The sequence below is a fragment of the Scomber scombrus genome, chromosome 5 (assembly GCF_963691925.1).
Source record: "Scomber scombrus chromosome 5, fScoSco1.1, whole genome shotgun sequence".
Taxonomy (NCBI): domain Eukaryota; kingdom Metazoa; phylum Chordata; class Actinopteri; order Scombriformes; family Scombridae; genus Scomber; species Scomber scombrus.
Genome location: NC_084974.1, coordinates 27,498,358 through 27,515,484, shown reverse-complemented (window position 1 = coordinate 27,515,484; position 17,127 = coordinate 27,498,358). Strand labels below are relative to the sequence as shown.

The 17,127-nt window shown below is 39.9% G+C and overlaps 1 protein-coding gene across 2 annotated transcripts; it reads left to right on the top strand.

The window, feature by feature from the left end:
* The first annotated feature begins 27 nt into the window (after positions 1 to 27).
* vmp1 (vacuole membrane protein 1) lies at positions 28 to 16,379 on the top strand. 2 transcript variants are annotated; one of them, XM_062419468.1, is made up of 12 exons: positions 28 to 175; positions 625 to 732; positions 1,069 to 1,201; positions 1,521 to 1,611; positions 2,150 to 2,260; positions 7,983 to 8,150; positions 8,456 to 8,587; positions 11,293 to 11,373; positions 11,540 to 11,656; positions 12,980 to 13,041; positions 14,613 to 14,712; positions 15,348 to 16,379. In XM_062419468.1, exons 2-12 carry the CDS (start codon positions 654 to 656, stop codon positions 15,489 to 15,491), a joined length of 1,218 nt encoding a protein of 405 aa, XP_062275452.1. In that variant the 5' UTR covers positions 28 to 175; positions 625 to 653; the 3' UTR covers positions 15,492 to 16,379. The 2 variants fall into 2 exon arrangements, with proteins under 2 accessions (XP_062275452.1, XP_062275453.1); XM_062419469.1 differs by having other exon boundaries at positions 36 to 175; positions 522 to 732.
* Positions 16,380 to 17,127: the final 748 nt, after the last annotated feature.

Here is a 17,127-nt window from a genome sequence, read left to right as displayed (position 1 = left end):
TTTTTTTATTTTGATACGTCCGCCGTTTGTTTCCGGGTGAAGACGACAGGAAAGAGGTACGGCTGTCATTCAACTTTTAACAAACACCGTCCCATTCCTCTTAAACAGCGCATGTTTTTGCACAATTTTAACAGCCTGGGAGCAGCGAACGGATTTTTTACGTATCTTCTCACAAGTAAGACGATTTTTTAAATCGATTTTATCATCTTTATTGTGATGTGGTGCCTGCCAGCGTCCCTAGCTTAGCCGTTAGCATGTCAGCTAACCGGTTAGCATGTGGAGGATGACTTACTTGCAATTAGCATCAAATCTTAATTTAACACTGACCTACCGAGCAGCGGCTCTTTCCTTTAACTTGAACGGTACTATGGGTAAAAGGTCACCCCCTCATTGCTTTGTCTGTCAGTTTCTCCTTTTAATCACGATGTTATTTGAATGTCAGCTAGTCGGCGTGTTGGCGAGATGTTCGCATTGGCAGATTGATGCTCTGAGTCTTACGGAGTCTGTCATGTTATCTTCAGCTGGCAACGAAACAATATCGGGGAGGACTCTGTTGAACCAAACACCAACGTGTCACCCCCCCTCCTCCTCCTGTCTCCTCTCTCCTCTCTCGTTCGTCCTCAGACTGTCTGAGCTGCTAAACGCTGATTGACATGGCAGCCAATGGAGCAAGCTGCGAGCAGCCTCAGAAACGAGCAGGAGCTAAAGATAAACAGAATGGAAAGTCTACAGGTTAGTTTCAAGATCTTTATGATTTTAAATGTTCAGTAGAAAGAGCAACCCTCCTCTCCAAAGTGTCCCAAGAAAGTTCAGGTTGAGCAATATCTGATATCTGTCACCTCATGGTATTTCCAGGTCATAAAAATCCCTCAAGCTCATTTGTTTGTGGTTACTTTCAATTTCAAAGGTTTACACCACTTGGTCTACTAAAGCAGAACTAGACCCAGACTTGTAGATGTTTTAGATGTAGCATGTATTTAGCAATACCAATTCAGGAGGATGCAATAATTGCAACAGATACAAATATTGCAGTATATCAGGGTGATTGCAATTCTATTTGTTTTCCAGACGCATCAATAAGAGAGAAGCGACAGGCGGATAAGGAGGAACGCTTGTCTCTGGTGTTATGGAGGAGGCCTGTTATCACACTACATTACTTCCTTCTAGAGACCCTCATCAAGTTAAAGGAACTGACGTTTAAGTAAGAAGTCAAACAGGTTTTTCTAGAGGCTTTGTTTGCTTTGGCCAGGATGTTTGTGCACATCTATGATCCTGACCTTTTGTCTTATTTGTTATTCTTTTCATTCTCTACTTCTCACTGATAGGCAAAGCACACCTACATACTTAAAAACATTAACAAAGTGTATTTCTTTGACTTGATATTCAGTATCCAGACATAAGGAACGGTCATGTCAGGCAACCTTTAAACAGAGATAAGAACAAAACAGATTTAAACATCGTTTCACTTTGGATGTTTAGAATTTTATTAACCCTTTTTTTTGTTCCACATTTTTGTTCAGGCTCTGGCAGCGACGAGGTGCAGTGTTCTTAGTTTTGGTGTTATGTTCACTCTTCTCCATTGCCTACTCCACTGAGGGGGACCACCAAGAAGTAAGCTTTGGTTGATTTGTTTTCTCATGGATGTTAATAATCAACACCATTGCTCTGTCACCTTCCTGTTCAAAGGTTAATGAGATGTGCACTGTTGTCAAGTAACCCTTGATCATACCGATGGTGGGTTGAATGTTCACAAATTCCTGTGTGCAACAGTCTGTTACACTTAAAGGGACACAAAGCTTTAATATGGAATCGTCTGAAATAACTCACTTATAACTATGAACTAATATATAACCTACTACAGGTTAGCAAATTTAAACTTATAAAAAGACACTAAAATGTTTGCCTCTAAAACATTTGATAAATTATTCTTTTAATCGTTATATTACCATAGTTACAATTTAAGAAATCATTTTTAGTAGAGAGTGTAATAAGTATCACTTCATGCTCTTTTCTATCCTAAACAGACATTACTTTTAAAAGACTAAAACTATTATTAAGAGTATTTAAATAATAACATTTATACAATGATAATAACTTTTAAACAATAGTTACAGGTTTGATTTTCTTGGTTAACTTTTTTTCACTGTAGTATGTCCGTCACCTGGAGAAGAGGTTCCTATGGTGTGCCTACTGGGTAGGCCTTGGGATCCTGTCCTCAGTGGGCCTTGGGACTGGCCTGCACACATTTCTTCTCTATCTGGTAAGAGAACAACAGTGGCATGGAAATGTGTACACACACCATTTCTTGACATCAATCAATCAATCTTTATTTGTATAGCGCCAAATCACAACAAAGTCATCTCAAGGCACTTTACACATAGAGCAGGTTCTAAACCGAACTCTTCAGGTTTTAATTTTAAAGAGACCCAACATTCCCACATGAGCAAGAAAAAACTCCCTTTTAACAGGAAGAAACCTCAGGCAGAACCAGGCTCAAAGTGGGCGGCCATCTGCCTCGACTGGTTGGGGTAGAGAGGGGAGAGGAAGAATAGGAGAGAGAGAGAAGCACATAGAAAATAAACATTGAAGCTAGAAGGTCCGGGACTGGGATCTGTCATCTGGACGTCTACAGGCCCAGATTACCTGTTAGACAAGAAAGCACAGACAACTCTGGGGAAGAAGTTTAGGTTATTGAATGCATTAATAGTACATGAATGTTAATGGCTATAGATGGATAGGTAGAGAGAGAGAGAAGGAGGAGGAGAGAGGAGTTCAGTGCATCATGGGAGTGGGAGTCCCCCGGCAGTCTAAGCCTATAGCAGCATAAACTAGGAGCTGGTCCAGGACAAGCCTGGCCGGCCCTAATTATAAGCTTTATCAAAAAGGAAGGTTTTAAGCCTACTCTTACACGTAGAGAGGGTTTCTGCCCTCCGGACTGAATCTGGGAGATGGTTCCACAGGAGAGTAGCCTGATAACTGAAGGCTCTGCCTCCCATTCTACTTTTAGAGATACTACAGTAGGAACCACAAGTAGGCCTGCATGCTGGGAGCGCAGTGTTCTGGTAGGTACATAAAGTACCATAAGCTCTTTAAGATATGATGGAGCCTGACCATAAAGAGCTTTAAAAGTGAGGAGAAGGATTTTAAATTCTATTCCAGATTTTACGGGAAGCCAATGCAGTGAAGCCAAAATAGGAGTAATATGATCTCTCTTACTAGTTTTTGTCAGAACGCGTGCAGCTGCATTCTGGACCAGCTGGAGATTCTTTAGAGACTTGTTAGGACAGCCTGATAATAATGAATTACAATAATCCAGCCTAGAAGCAACAAATGCATGGACTAGTTTTTCAGCATCGTTTTGAGACAGGATATGTCTAATTTTAGAAATATTACGCAGATGAAAAAAGGCAGTCCTTGAAATTTGATTTATATGGGAATTAAAGGACAAATCCTGGGTTTGTCATGAAGACAGATATGCTCACAAAAGGGCGTTTCACACTGCATATTCTTAGCTCTACACTCTACACTCAGCACTTCTACTAGCACTGGGTTATCACACGCGACTAATGTTTACATTCTACAATGATACGCGACTACTCCACTGTTTACTTTAGCTGTTTCACACAGTCAATTTTCAGGGGATAACCCCACAAACTCTGGGCTAACCCCAGGTATATAAGCGAGTGTCAGGCCTCACTACATTAAGAAAATGTTGCTATTCAAGTTGGGTGCATGACAAGACACTCCAACAGGAGAAAGCCACCTCACTCTGGGTTGCTGGGGCTGTAAAGAAATACTCCATTCAAATATTAGCAACGTAGAAAAAGAGACTTTAATGAAGAAGATAAGACGCCATTTACTGAGCTGGCTCTAAATAATAATGTTTTCTTAATGCAAACGTCTCCTCAGCATGGTGTCTTCAAATTAAATGCAATTTTAATAAACAAATAATGATACATATAATTATAATAACAGAAAAAATGCCAGTGATAAGTCATTCAGTTGTCCTCCTCTACTCTCTGTATGAGCACATAAGATAGTGAAGCTATGTAAAACAGACTCAATAAATACATTTACATTTCTACTCCAACCACTTTCAGATTTAATCATCCATATGTTTTCGTTGTACAGTCAGGACGGTACCCATTACTATGTTTTACATTTCTGGGAAAAGCTGCCTCAGTTGGCCCACATCTGGCCCTTATCTCAACAGTCAAAACATTGCATAATGATAATGGCAGTAAAGAGCAACTGGTAACCAGCATTATCTGGTTGGCTGTACCCAACATGGGTCAGGATGTTCTATGTGTATCTACAATACTCAGGCTGTTTTTGAGATGTAGATTAGCTCATGCTGGAGATCGAGGCCAGCTATGTCCTGAAATATACTCACACAAACAAAAGACTCCTTACCTTTTTAAGGTGATCACATTTCTGTAAAAGCCCATGTGTGTCTATTCCAGTAGTTGCCAGTGGATGGTGTCACACTCCATATTCAGTGTCTTCTACTCGATCAAACTCTAGTCTAATTTGTCATCCATCTGTCTCTAAGGCCGACCAAGAGTTAAGTGTCAAGTGACAGGCAGTCACAGAATGACTGTATGACTGAGTCACCAAAATATGTGTCATTTGTCTCGGTTGTGGTCAAAAGGAAAATTTATCAAAACGACAGAAAGGCTGATGATTTGGCTTCTGTTCCTTAGAACTTGTACAGATGTGGGCAACTGAGTCAGCAATTTCCATTATAATGAAATAATGGGAAACAATGTAACTGTGACCTTCCTGTTTTTTAAAACTGATACATGCCAGTAACTCTCCGAAACTCACCATCTTTTCTTTTGTTCCTCTACTGTCGTGCTCTGTTTCTTTATATATGTTTTGCATATGTTAGCTTCTTATACTGTTTCTGTGTATTTTGTGTCACTATGAATCATCTTGAGTAGGTGACCTAATTCCCTCTCCCCCTCTCTGTTTGAGGAGGTATCATCATCTCCTCCATATGGAACAACCTGGCTTCTATCAAAACAGTTGATCTCATTCATTTTAATATTTATATGTCTTTAAATATAATTATAATTTTCATTGCTAGCAGAATTCATGCAGTACATTATTTTACTCATTCAATCCCACATTTAAAAAGATACTTGAAAGTCATGGACAATTATTACATCCATCCATGGTCCTGTTTTTATCTACTTTGAAAAGTTTTTACACTATGAAGTGATGCATAATGATGTTACTATATTAACCAACCTGTATTTTCATGCATACAAACCTTTTAAAAGGGACTACTCTCATTTTGATTCAAGACACAAACACAGAATACAAACAGGATCTGATCTGCCATGCGTACACTTAACACAGTATACAACATTTGCATTATTACAACCAGTGTAAGGAAAAATATGGAATATTTAATATGGGTACTGTGTACACTGATGCATGCTGTTGATGCATGTGAAGAGCTTGAAGACCCTGAGACAAACCTGTGGAGGGAAAAATACTTTTAAGTTCATCGGCCCTGTAAAACATGTCTTCTGAGCACAGTCAAATTATTTGATATGTAAACAGGACCCAATCTCAGCAGTTACAGAGCAGGTCGAGACTACATTCTCCAATTTACAGGGACCCAACATTTACCTATGTGTAATGGCGGGGGAATGCTCATGGGGTGATTTCGGTGCTGTTGATCTTTCTGTACACATCTGTCTATTGCACATCTGTATGTCCCGGGAGAGGGATCCTTCCTCTGTTGCTCCTTCTTAGGTTTCTTCCTTTTTATTTATTTTCCTGTTAAAAAGGGTCTATTAGAGGTTTTTTTCATTATTCAAATTGAGGGTCTGAGGACATAGGATGTTTGTACCATTTTAAAACCCCCAGAGGTAGATTTGTGGTATTGAGCCATATTCATAAAATTGACTTGATGTAACTCTCTCACACAAATTCAGGTGTCTCTTATCTTATTCCTCTTAATATTTATCACGTTTCAGTTTTTTGTTGTTGGAGTCTCTGGCTTCTCTGTGCTTCCATTTCAGATCCCCCTATACCCCTTTAAACCCCTTCATAAACCATGTCATAAAAACATGTTTCTTATTTACAAGAGCCTTGTGGTTGCCGTTAATTTAAGGTGTGGTAGTCGGGAAGCAGCATACCTGTTTGACGAGAATGATGTCATCCACCCAGAGGTTGAAATATGGATTGACAAATTCTGTTGAGCTGTCGGTGTCTCCACGGTGACTCACTCTCTATATCCCAATCAGTTTGCATCCAGAAAACCCCTAAAAATCCTTTTGACCATCCCATCATTTTCATGGATAAGTAAAAGCATACTTTAAATCGGGGCCAGCATAATGTCAGCTGTCTGCTCGTAAGAAGCCTATTTCCTGTTCTTATTCAAACTTAGCTCATGTTCACAATGCAACGGCTCCTATCACTACTGTCTCATCAGTGTTGATGTCAGCCATAGCCAGGAAATTCCTGGTGTTCATTTTGAAGGGGAAAACCACAACCCTTACAGCAGAGTTACACTGAATTTACCTCAAGCCTGAAGCATTAGTAGATAGCCCCACGGAGACGATGAGATCATGGTGCTCATGGGAAAGGGGATTCACTGGCTAGCATGATTATATGATTAATCATGATGTTTTGGAGGTCATTGCAGTGTATCCAAGCGCTGAACTCCAATCATAGTATTGCATTTCAAATAGGAACAGAGACATGTGAGTAGATTGTTGCTGGTACTTGTAGATTGATCACATTATTAACCAGCAGTTAAAGCTTTCAGTTCCTCACCATTTAATGATGGAGCCTGAACATTGTGTTGCCGATCTGACACAAGATCCAACTCGAAGAACTTCCTGTTTGCGCCGCCCACAGGTCAACATGTCACAGCCATGACGTTTGAGTTCATTCATGCTGTTAAGGAGCTTTTAAGGTTTTATCTGTTGGTTTACCCCCATAACACACGTACCTACTACTTGTAAGTTTCTAAGAAGACAAAAAGGTGTCGGTATATTGTTTGTTGCATCTAACACTTTATACTGAGCTTCAAGGGTCCACTAGTAGTCCATTTGTCAAGTAGTCTTGTTCTTAAATCAGCATGATTAGTATTAAGGTGCATTTGATTGGTTCATGATGAAATCCATTGCTTAATAGTCACAGAGCAAATAAGTGTTTCATATGTTCGGTGTGTGAAGAGTTCTGCTCCGCCAACTTGCGCGAACAAAGAAACTCACCGCAGGATCGCCTGCCTGATGACTGTGTCAGAGTTTGGTTTCAGAGTTTGAATCACAGCTTAGTTTTGTCTTGTAAGCACTTGTCATGACGTGACAAGTGTCGTTAAGAGACGTCCTGTTTGGTTTAAAAGGAACAGTGTTGTGTAAACTAAAGAAGCCTCACACTCAGAGAGGGGTGGAGGGGGGTGGCTATCGAGGATCAGTCAACGCAGACTAATTGTGTGTGCTGTACAACTACTGTCAGTGTTGCCTGTATCACTGGGAGGTATAATGGAGTTGCTGTGTTGTAGTTACAGGTGGGCTTACTGTTATTGAGGCCAGGTGGCTCGGCCTAACTGTACGTCTATACGATGAAAAATGAAGACATACCAACCTGTCAGAGACTTTGTGACTCAGCTGCTGTTGGTGTGTGTCTGTACCTGTGTGTGGGGGGGGGGGGGTGAACCTATTAGTGTTTATCTATCCAATAATGTGTTTAATTCAATATTAATACACTTTTAAGGGTGTGAAGTATAATCATACGTCTCTGTTTAAGTTGACACACTTGGTAAAATACAATAAGTTAATGCAGGCTTGTATTATTAGCATTATTAAAATCTTTCACCCATTTAAAATGCACACTGAGGGTATGAAACTGATGATCATGTGGCAAAATCTAGATGTTGAGCCTGTGTGTTTGTGCCCCAGTGGTTTCCAGTCTATTAAAGCAGCATATTGTCTTCATTTGTCCTCCCTCTTTTCTCTCAGGGTCCTCACATAGCATCAGTAACCCTGGCAGCATACGAGTGCGGTTCCACAGACTTCCCAGAACCTCCGTACCCAGACCAGATTGTGTGTCCCGAAGTTGAAGGGCTGGAGGAAAGCATTTCTATCTTTTCAATCATGTCAAAGGTTCGCCTGGAGGCCTGCATGTGGGTGAGTACAAGCATGCATGCAGAGCAAAGCCAGTGATTGACACTCAAGGGGAGGCGGGGGGGGGGCAGTGCCAGCGCCAGCGCCAGCTACAGTTCACAATGTAACAACTGGCAACTTGTTTCTTCATATTATAACAGTTTCAACATGCTTTACAACCATCCAGAAGCATGAGTTAGTATGTATTTTCTAGAAAGCAGTTGCATGGATCAAAATTGAAATAGTTGTTGGTGCCATGCGTCGTCTCTCATGTGTGAAATAAATAAGTAAATGCTGACATGGAACATTTGTGCGTGTGTGGTTTTTAGGGTGCAGGCACTGCCATCGGAGAGCTACCTCCGTATTTTATGGCCCGAGCAGCTCGTCAGTCAGGCGCTGACCCAGATGATGAAGACTATGAGGAGTTCGAGGAGATGCTGGAGCAGGCTGAAGGTGCTCAGGTCAGAGTTGTACACACATACTCATCTGTTATGAGTATATATTATAATATTAACTCTTAGCATATCATATTTATAGCATGTCATTAAATCCAAATAACATTGTTTATATAGATTGAGGAGTCTCTGATGTGGTTTTTTTTTGGGCTGGCAAAGTTAAGGCAGTAATAACGCCTTAACACAAATTCATTTTTACAGCGTTTATTTTTTAAACATGCGATTAATGCACATACGTTGTGCTTGACCCTGGTCCTGGCCTGTAGTTTGGAAATAAGGAAGCAATGCAGCAATAACGTTTTGGATAACAAGCAGAAATGGATAAAGAAAAAGAGTCTTATGAATGGCAAATTCTGCTCCAAAGCCCTGCCAGATGTTCTATCCACAAGACCAAAGTTATTTGCAGTACGTCGAGTCTCAAATACCAGTTGCTGGCCAAGCAGCTCATACAAAGAGACCTCTTCCTGCCCGTCAAAGGTGTGTGTGTGTGTGTGTGTGTGTGTGTGTGTGTGTGTGTGTGTGTGTGTGTGTGTGTGTGTGTGTGTGTGTGTGTGTGTGTGTGTGTGTGTGTGTGTGTGTGTGTGTGTGTGTGTGTGTGTGTGTGTGTGTGTGTGTGTGTGTGTGTGTGTGTGTGTGTGTGTGTGTGTGTGTGTGTGTGTGTGACTGTGTGAGTGAATGCAACTAGTTCCTAACTGATCTAACTAACAGCAGATTTTTGGAGCATGCAGTACAGTATTTCATTGTTCTGGATTGTTTCAGTAGTAATAAACTCACATTTGCATAAATCAAGCATATGTATCCACTCCTATGTTAATAAGAGTATTAAAAGCTTGAAAAATATACCTGTAAAATACATTTAGGGAAAAAAAATTTAATTGTGCGATTAATTTGCAATTAAATATTTAAATTGTTTGACAGCTTTAGTTTTTTTAAATTTAAAGTGATTCAATATGATCCGTGTATTTTTTTTTAATAATTCAAAAGAACACAAGTGTAAGAAAGCAACAGATGGGTCATTTTTTTAATTATTTTTTTTGCCCTAATTAGTCATACATGGCGAGGAACATAAGCCCTAAACTCAATGCCCCTCCTCCTATTGAAAACACATGGTCACTCAAATAAAAACAATAAGAATTAAAATGAGTAAAAATCACATAAATACATTGAGTATTGAAATATCTATCCTTATATTTGTTCCTCTAGTAGCATACTTGTTGACACTTCATCCACCCACCCAATGTAATATTATTTTATCTAATTTGCCCTCATCTTCATAATTCATAACTGACCATGGAGCCACTGCGCAGTGATTGGTCCAAAAGTGCCATGTGACTTCAGTGAAGCCCCTCCCTCCTTAAACTTCCAGTAACTCTGCCTGTTGGTGGGTGAGTCACCCTGAGCACAGCTCTCCCTTTAATCATCCCTCAGGCCTCGCTCTCACTGCCTCCTTCCTTCTCTCTTCTCACCGGCCTCTAATTTGAATGACAGACAGTTCTGACAGGAACCGGGCTCACATGACTGGAGACTGCTGAGATCAGATGCTGAGTCAGCAGAACAGAGATCAGTCAAACTTGTGTACATTGTCTCACTCTGCATCACCTATTCTCACTTCACTGGTTTTCAGCTGAGTAAGCCGAGGAGGACTCACATGTCTTTCATCATGGAAAAGTATTCAGCATGTTTCACATATGCATTTGTCACAGGTTCTCTGAAGCAACAGTCTCACGAAAAAGTTAGAAGCACTTTTTAACTATTGTTCTGTTTTGTGAAGACACGCGGAACACATGATTCTTATAAATTAATACCACACAAAATATGTTAAGAGGAACAGATCATTTAAAAATGTGCGCTGTTCATCTACAATAAACCAAGAAGAAAATGATGTAAACAAACAGGATTTAAAGTGCACCAAAAGTGGGAGAGTGCTTACAAACTGAAACTTCACTTAAAGCCAAAAAAATGTGTTGATGGATTTGATTGTATATTCAAAATAATAATTAATTATTTATTATAATTATTAGAATAATTATTAGAATAATACATTTTTAGTAGCACTCACTGTGCACAGAAACATGAATAAACTAAGAAAACTTGTGCTGCATCTTTTGTATTTACCAGTAAATGTAAATGTTTTTGATGTCTATGTACATGAGGAAAACAAAACTCAAACAAAACAATATGAAACGTGTATTTAATACAAAAGTAGTTGGCTCAGACTAATATGATATTTAACAGTCAGGACCAAGACAAAACTGAAATCTAACTTGCTTCCAAACTTGACAGTGGTGAGATGCCTCTAATCTCCCTCCTGCATCGGCCGTTATCCTCACCATGTAACCACAGACGTTCTACGCCCACAGGGATCCAGATAGGATCAAATGTTCTTTGGCACTTCTTCACCAAACAGTTTTTGATTGCAATGCTTCCAAAATAAAAAAAATAAAAAACGTAGAGTGCACAGAAATAGCAGGTATTTTACCACAGCGCTCTCACCACGGCCCTCATTTCTTGTAATAACATCGCAGACAACACTGATGTTTGCTCTAAAACATTTGCGAGTAGTACTGCATAGTTATTATAAGAAAAAAAGAAAAGGATGATTATGTGCTCAGAGACACCAATGTATGTTTAAAAGTTGTGTTGTAGCTGTGATTTAGTGTTTTGTTTCGTTTTTGTTTTTTTCAAACTGGCTCTTGTTATCTTTTTTACAGGATTTTGTCACAAGAGCAAAACTGGGAGTCCAGCACATGGTGCAGAAAGTGGGATTCTTTGGGATCTTGGCTTGTGCCTCAGTAAGTTGTTGTTTAAAACATCCCTGCACCACATGTATAATAAAGCTAAACTTTTACATTTGTTACTGCAGATTTTAAAGATATAACGTAGGATATTAACTGACAGATTTTTTTAACTATGGAAATTGATCAGAATCAGTAACGTTGTTTAATATGTGTGCTTCAGATCCCAAATCCTCTTTTTGACTTGGCTGGAATAACCTGCGGGCATTTCCTGGTTCCCTTCTGGACCTTCTTTGGAGCAACTCTGATTGGGAAAGCCATCATTAAGATGCACATACAGGTCAGTAGCTCAACTGAAAGGTTTGTCAGAAGTAGATAGAAACCACTTCACCTCACATTACACCAGGTTTTTTTCATTTTTTAACAGAAACCATACAGACACATACCACATACTTCAAATATGAATCATCACATTTCTGTCTTAGCTTTACTGCCTTCAATGTAATAATGCATGTCCAAAAAAATCCACTCTTAAAAAAATAAAAAATAAATAAAAGAGGATACACATTGCGGAATGATTCACTTCAAACAATCCGCACAACCTCAAAACGTGTGAGAGAGCAAAGATCAAACCTGACGCTTAAATCATGAGATGCAGACTGTGAGAAACTCTTAATTGTGCACTTTTGGTTAACTCTTTCTGACTGTTCTGGTCCTCTGGGGATTCCTTAATCTGGTTGGAGCTTTGGGATTTATCCAGACCATATACACATGCTCCAGATGAAAGCAAGGAGACTTTTTTAAGAAGTCTGTATAAAGAGTTAGGATTTTTTAAAATCCACTAGATCAAAAACCCTCTTAATTAAGGAGTATATTGTTGAGTCTGCCACACCAGTGACTAATATGAACCTAGACAGCGAGAGGCTCTCTGTGGGTGAGTCGCTCAGCGTCTTAACAAACTGAACTTATCCATCTCATGGTGGTACTAGCCAGTGATCTCACTCACAGACCTTTCAGACAAAGGAGTCCGTTGGGCTGCAGGGGTAGCGGCGGGAGGATGGAGAGTTGACATGAGAAGGTAGGGAAGGAAATGGAACAGACGGTAGAAAGCTCAAAGGGGGAGGGTGGGTGGCGGGGGGGGTCTCTTTGTCTTTTTTTGGTTTTTGTACCTTAAACCTCTTGGACCTCACGTGTCATATCCTGTCTGAATTTGTCCAGGGGGGCATGTGTCATGCTGTTTAAAGCTGATCAGTTTCAGGACCGGAGAAGTATATTGTGGTTTTGCCCCCCGCTTTGGCGCTCTGCAAACCACACAAAGCCCCTCGCAGCCCAGTATCGAGCATATTGCCACGTTTAGGTTTTCTAATTACTGTGTTTGTAGACACTGGCAAATGTGGCCTCAATTTCCCACAGCTGTGCCCCTAAAAAATTGAATATCCATCTGTCTGTCAAGTGATTCTTAAGACACTGTTTTAAAATCTTTTGTTCCTGATTCTTTAAGGATGGATTCTTTCATCGCTGTTATTGTTTAAATGTTTGTTCTGTAAAACACTTTTTTTCAAAGTTATAAATTACATTAATATAAGAGTGATTGTACATACTGTATTTTAAGAGTGCTAATCTCTGTCTTTATCTCTCTCTCTCTCTCTTTTGCTTCCCACAGAAACTTTTTGTTATCATTACCTTCAGCAAGCACATAGTGGAACAAATGGTGTTACTCATTGGGTGAGTGTCTGTTTGTCTTGATGTGCGTGAACAGTGATCGTCTTTCCCAGATCCATTTTGACCACTGATGGGTGGATTAAGTCTCAATAAATGCTTTCCCCTGCGGGGGTGTCTATGCATGCTTTTTGCATTTTTCCACACAAAGGTAGTCCCCCCACCACCACCACAAACACACAGACACGCAATCCATCTCGGCAGCAGCATTGGTGGTCAGGCGTGTGAGGTCCCATCCAAAACATGTTGATCTGACTCACCAAGTTCAGCTTTGACTGAGGCACGGTTGCCCCAGCAAGGCGGGAAACGTGATCAGACATAGCAGAAAGAAGAAAAGACTTTTTACCCAATGACAGATTTAGCTCATTTGCTTTCCAAATTTTGCTTTTAACTAACTGACACTAAATGCTAAAATTAACTATTCAAATTATTAAAAATACTTACTAGTACTTATTTGTGAGTCAAGTGAAATTTTTAGCCAGACTTAATGCTTATTTCATGATTTGGGACTCGTAGCTCAGTTTTTATTGATCTATTCGCTGTTTAAATGACTTTCATGTACATAATGGATAAGATCCTCAGACTCTGGTCATATTAAGTATCTTGTTTCTTTCTTATTAAACTAAAACACAACGTTCTTCCCCATGAAATTGTGAGTGCTCTTATGACTCGCTATGATGTGTGTAAATGGTGCCTCAACGCTGATACAGGATGTTTTTTTGTGTAATTGCCGTGTGTGCGTTCGCCTGAGATAACAAGAATGACTCAGACAAAACTAGTTAGATTTTATTTGAAATCAGCAATTACCCAGTTCCCTCTTGGTGTTTGTTTAGTAAATGGCCTCTCTTATTTAGCTTAGTCTAGTTAAGTCTAGACAGCATGTTTATGTCCTGAGCCGGGATAAAATTGAATCCATGCTCTTGGAAGACGTGTATGAATGTCTACTGCCTGCAGTATATTTCAGTCACGGTAATAATAAGTTTGGCACCATTTAGAGACTGTGTTTAAACTGTACCGCTGCTAACGCTACAGTACCAACCATTCCTCTGTGTGACATAAATTGATAAAATGGTATCCATTATGATTGGCCCCCTTGTGAGCTGATCCTCCCTGCCTAATAAGGACATGAGCACGCCCTGATTCGATGTCTTTCCACCCAGAAGGCATTGGTGGTAAAGGTGGTGACATCATGTCGACTCACTTCCTGATTGAAGGGGCTGACACAAGTGCCTATAGAGAGCTGAGGAGTATAAAAGGAGGGCTGTATAGTTGCAGCTTCACTCCTCTCTTCTGCCTGCTCCTGCTCACTGTAGCAAGTGGTGGAGGTGGAAGCTCTGAGATAGGCCCACATGCAGGACAGGGCCTTCAGCAGCTCTTACAAGGATGCTGGTTAATTGCTGGATAAGTGGGGACTTTTGGTGGTGTTCAGGGAAAGAAAAGACCTCCTGAGCTTCTTACAGAGTCTGAAGCTTCAGTCTAAAGAAAGGTGCTTAAAGGGTAAGTGGAATTAAAAAAGTTCACCCTCTTTTTCTCTTATGTCCTCTTTTTCTTTGCGGCTGTGTGTGGATCGACATCAGGTCCGTGCCCAGAGTAGGACCATCACTCCAGAAGCCCTTCAGTCATTACCTGGAAGCACAGAGGAACAAGCTGCACCATGCTGGGAAAAGTGCACCAGCGGTAAGAACAATACATTATTTTACCATTTGCAATGTATTAGCTTTGTTAATGTATTTATTGTTAAGATTATACAACTTATGTATGTGTGCTTTAAGTGATGCACCAGAAAGGTTTCATACAATTTCCCAAAAATCGCTACAAGTTCATGTAACACTGAGCAGCCATCAGAGTTGGGAGTTTTTTTTGGTTCATACAAATCAATGTTGATGTTTAAGAGTTAAAAAAAAAATATTGGCTGGCATTTAATGAATAAAAAATTTCATCGTAAGAATTAGTCAAGCTTGTTGAGTAAAGATTTATATGTACTGAGCGGGACATTTTACAAAATGAGCTTCAGTGTTCTCTGCTGGACAAACAGTGTAATGGCGACTGTTTCTAATTAACTTAAACATGTTTAGCATTTAGCAAATTCTTATTTATTTATCAGTTGACAAATGTTTGAGTTTGCATCATTGAGGCTTAAATTCCCCACATTGGGATATTTTCTCTTTATATGAATACCATTTTCTTCCAATCATTTACTGCCGTGATTATGCAAATAATATTCCCACTGTTTTACATTCACACCTGGATTTGTGTGTTTCATTTATGACATTTATTAATAGCATCTCCTCCTTTTTACTGTGGATTTCCAGGATGAGAACTGGCTGTCATGGGTGTTTGAGAAGGTGGTGCTGGTCATGGTCTGCTACTTTGTCATTTCCATCGTCAACTCCATGGCCCAGAGCTACGTCAAGCGGCTGCAGCAGCAGAAGCACTCGGAGGAGAAGACCAAGTGATGATGTGACAAAAACGGTGCAAACATCCCAACTGACTGTGTTTCCGCTGCTGCTGAGAGCCCTCCAACTCTGCCCCAGCCGCTCAACTTAACAACAAACCTCACCCTCATCCATTGTCCACGAGGCTGAACGCTCAAAAAAAGAAAAGCAGGCACTATCTATTGGTGTGTGTGCTTTTTGAGGATGTATGTGCTGTTTACTGTTTGTCCCTCTTCAGGTTTTGTAGTTCTTCCTCTCATCTCACTCTCTAGGTGTGCGTAGTGCGACTGCTGATCTTACTTTAACGTTAAAATAACCCATTAATTGACCTCAGAAGTAAAGCTGCGGTTTGGTGGTGACTGCTGTGTACGGGCAGGGCCCATCAGATGCTATGCCTTATGCAAGATGGGAAGGCCTGACTTCCCTTGAATACAGTTAATGACTAATAGACTTGATTTTTATTTAATTTTGTAACATTGATGTATGAATGGACTTGGATTTGTTTGTACAGTGTGCTGCCAAGATAACTGCTATGGATGGTCTTTCTTTTCAGGGTTTACTTTTTCCTCATTGTTTCGTCCTGTTAGAATAAGTTAGTCTTTCTGTTTGTTTGTTTCTGGAATTGTCAACTTAAATAGATGGAGAAAAAAGCAATATCAACTTAAAACATGTGGTATTGATGGTTTGCACATTGTGTAAATATCTTAATATCTTTTTGACAGTATGCTCAGATGTATTTCTATTCTAATGGTCTGTGTGGACATGAGTCAACTTGAACCAAAATGAAAAAGAAAAAGTGATATCATTTGTAAAGTGACATTGTACTCTCAGCTAAATAGTCCCCATTTCTATTCTGTACATTTAGGTTGGACCTTGGATCGGATCATATATAAAAACATGTCAATCGTGGCACTTTTCCAAGTCTGAGTCTGTCATTTTTTTGTATTCTCTTATAGGACGAGACCAGCTTTTACATCTTGATTCAGCCAAATCTTGTTGTGATCATGTGATGTAAAAAAATGTTTAACCATCATGACAAAGCCAATGCATAACCCTTAGAAATGAGCACCTTTAAGGTAAGTGAACAGTTTGGCACTTATGGTAAAGTTTCATTTTTCAGCTTTTTTTTTTTTTTTTTTTTTTAAGGGCAGAATTGCAACTGAGCCTTTAATGTTTAAAGCTAAGAAATAACTCCCATCCTCCCTGCCTGAAATGTTATGTTACACCTGGACACCTCTTTCCCACCCCATCAGCTAGCTTATCAGACTGGTGTTGGCTGTTAATAGTAGCACGGCAACAGCAGTCTGTAAGCTGGCTGAAGTTGTGGGCCTACAGCGATCTTCTTACTGGAGCTGCTCAGCTCATGTTGAGTCCGCTGAGACTCCACTTCAGCTGCTCCATTTGTGGATACAACCGTCTGTCTTTGGTGGTGCTCTGATTTAATGCTGATCATCCCAATACTGGACATGCCACTATGTAACATTGGTGAACAATAAACTGATGAAAAATGGCAAATTTCTCCTTTTGCAGTGCTGTTATTCTCAATCATTTCTGAGCACACTTTCATATTGTTAATTAAAATCACTGCAGTCTATTTAACAAGTTTTGCGTTAAAGATATTGCCTCATACAAGGAATTTATTTCACTAAAACCAAAC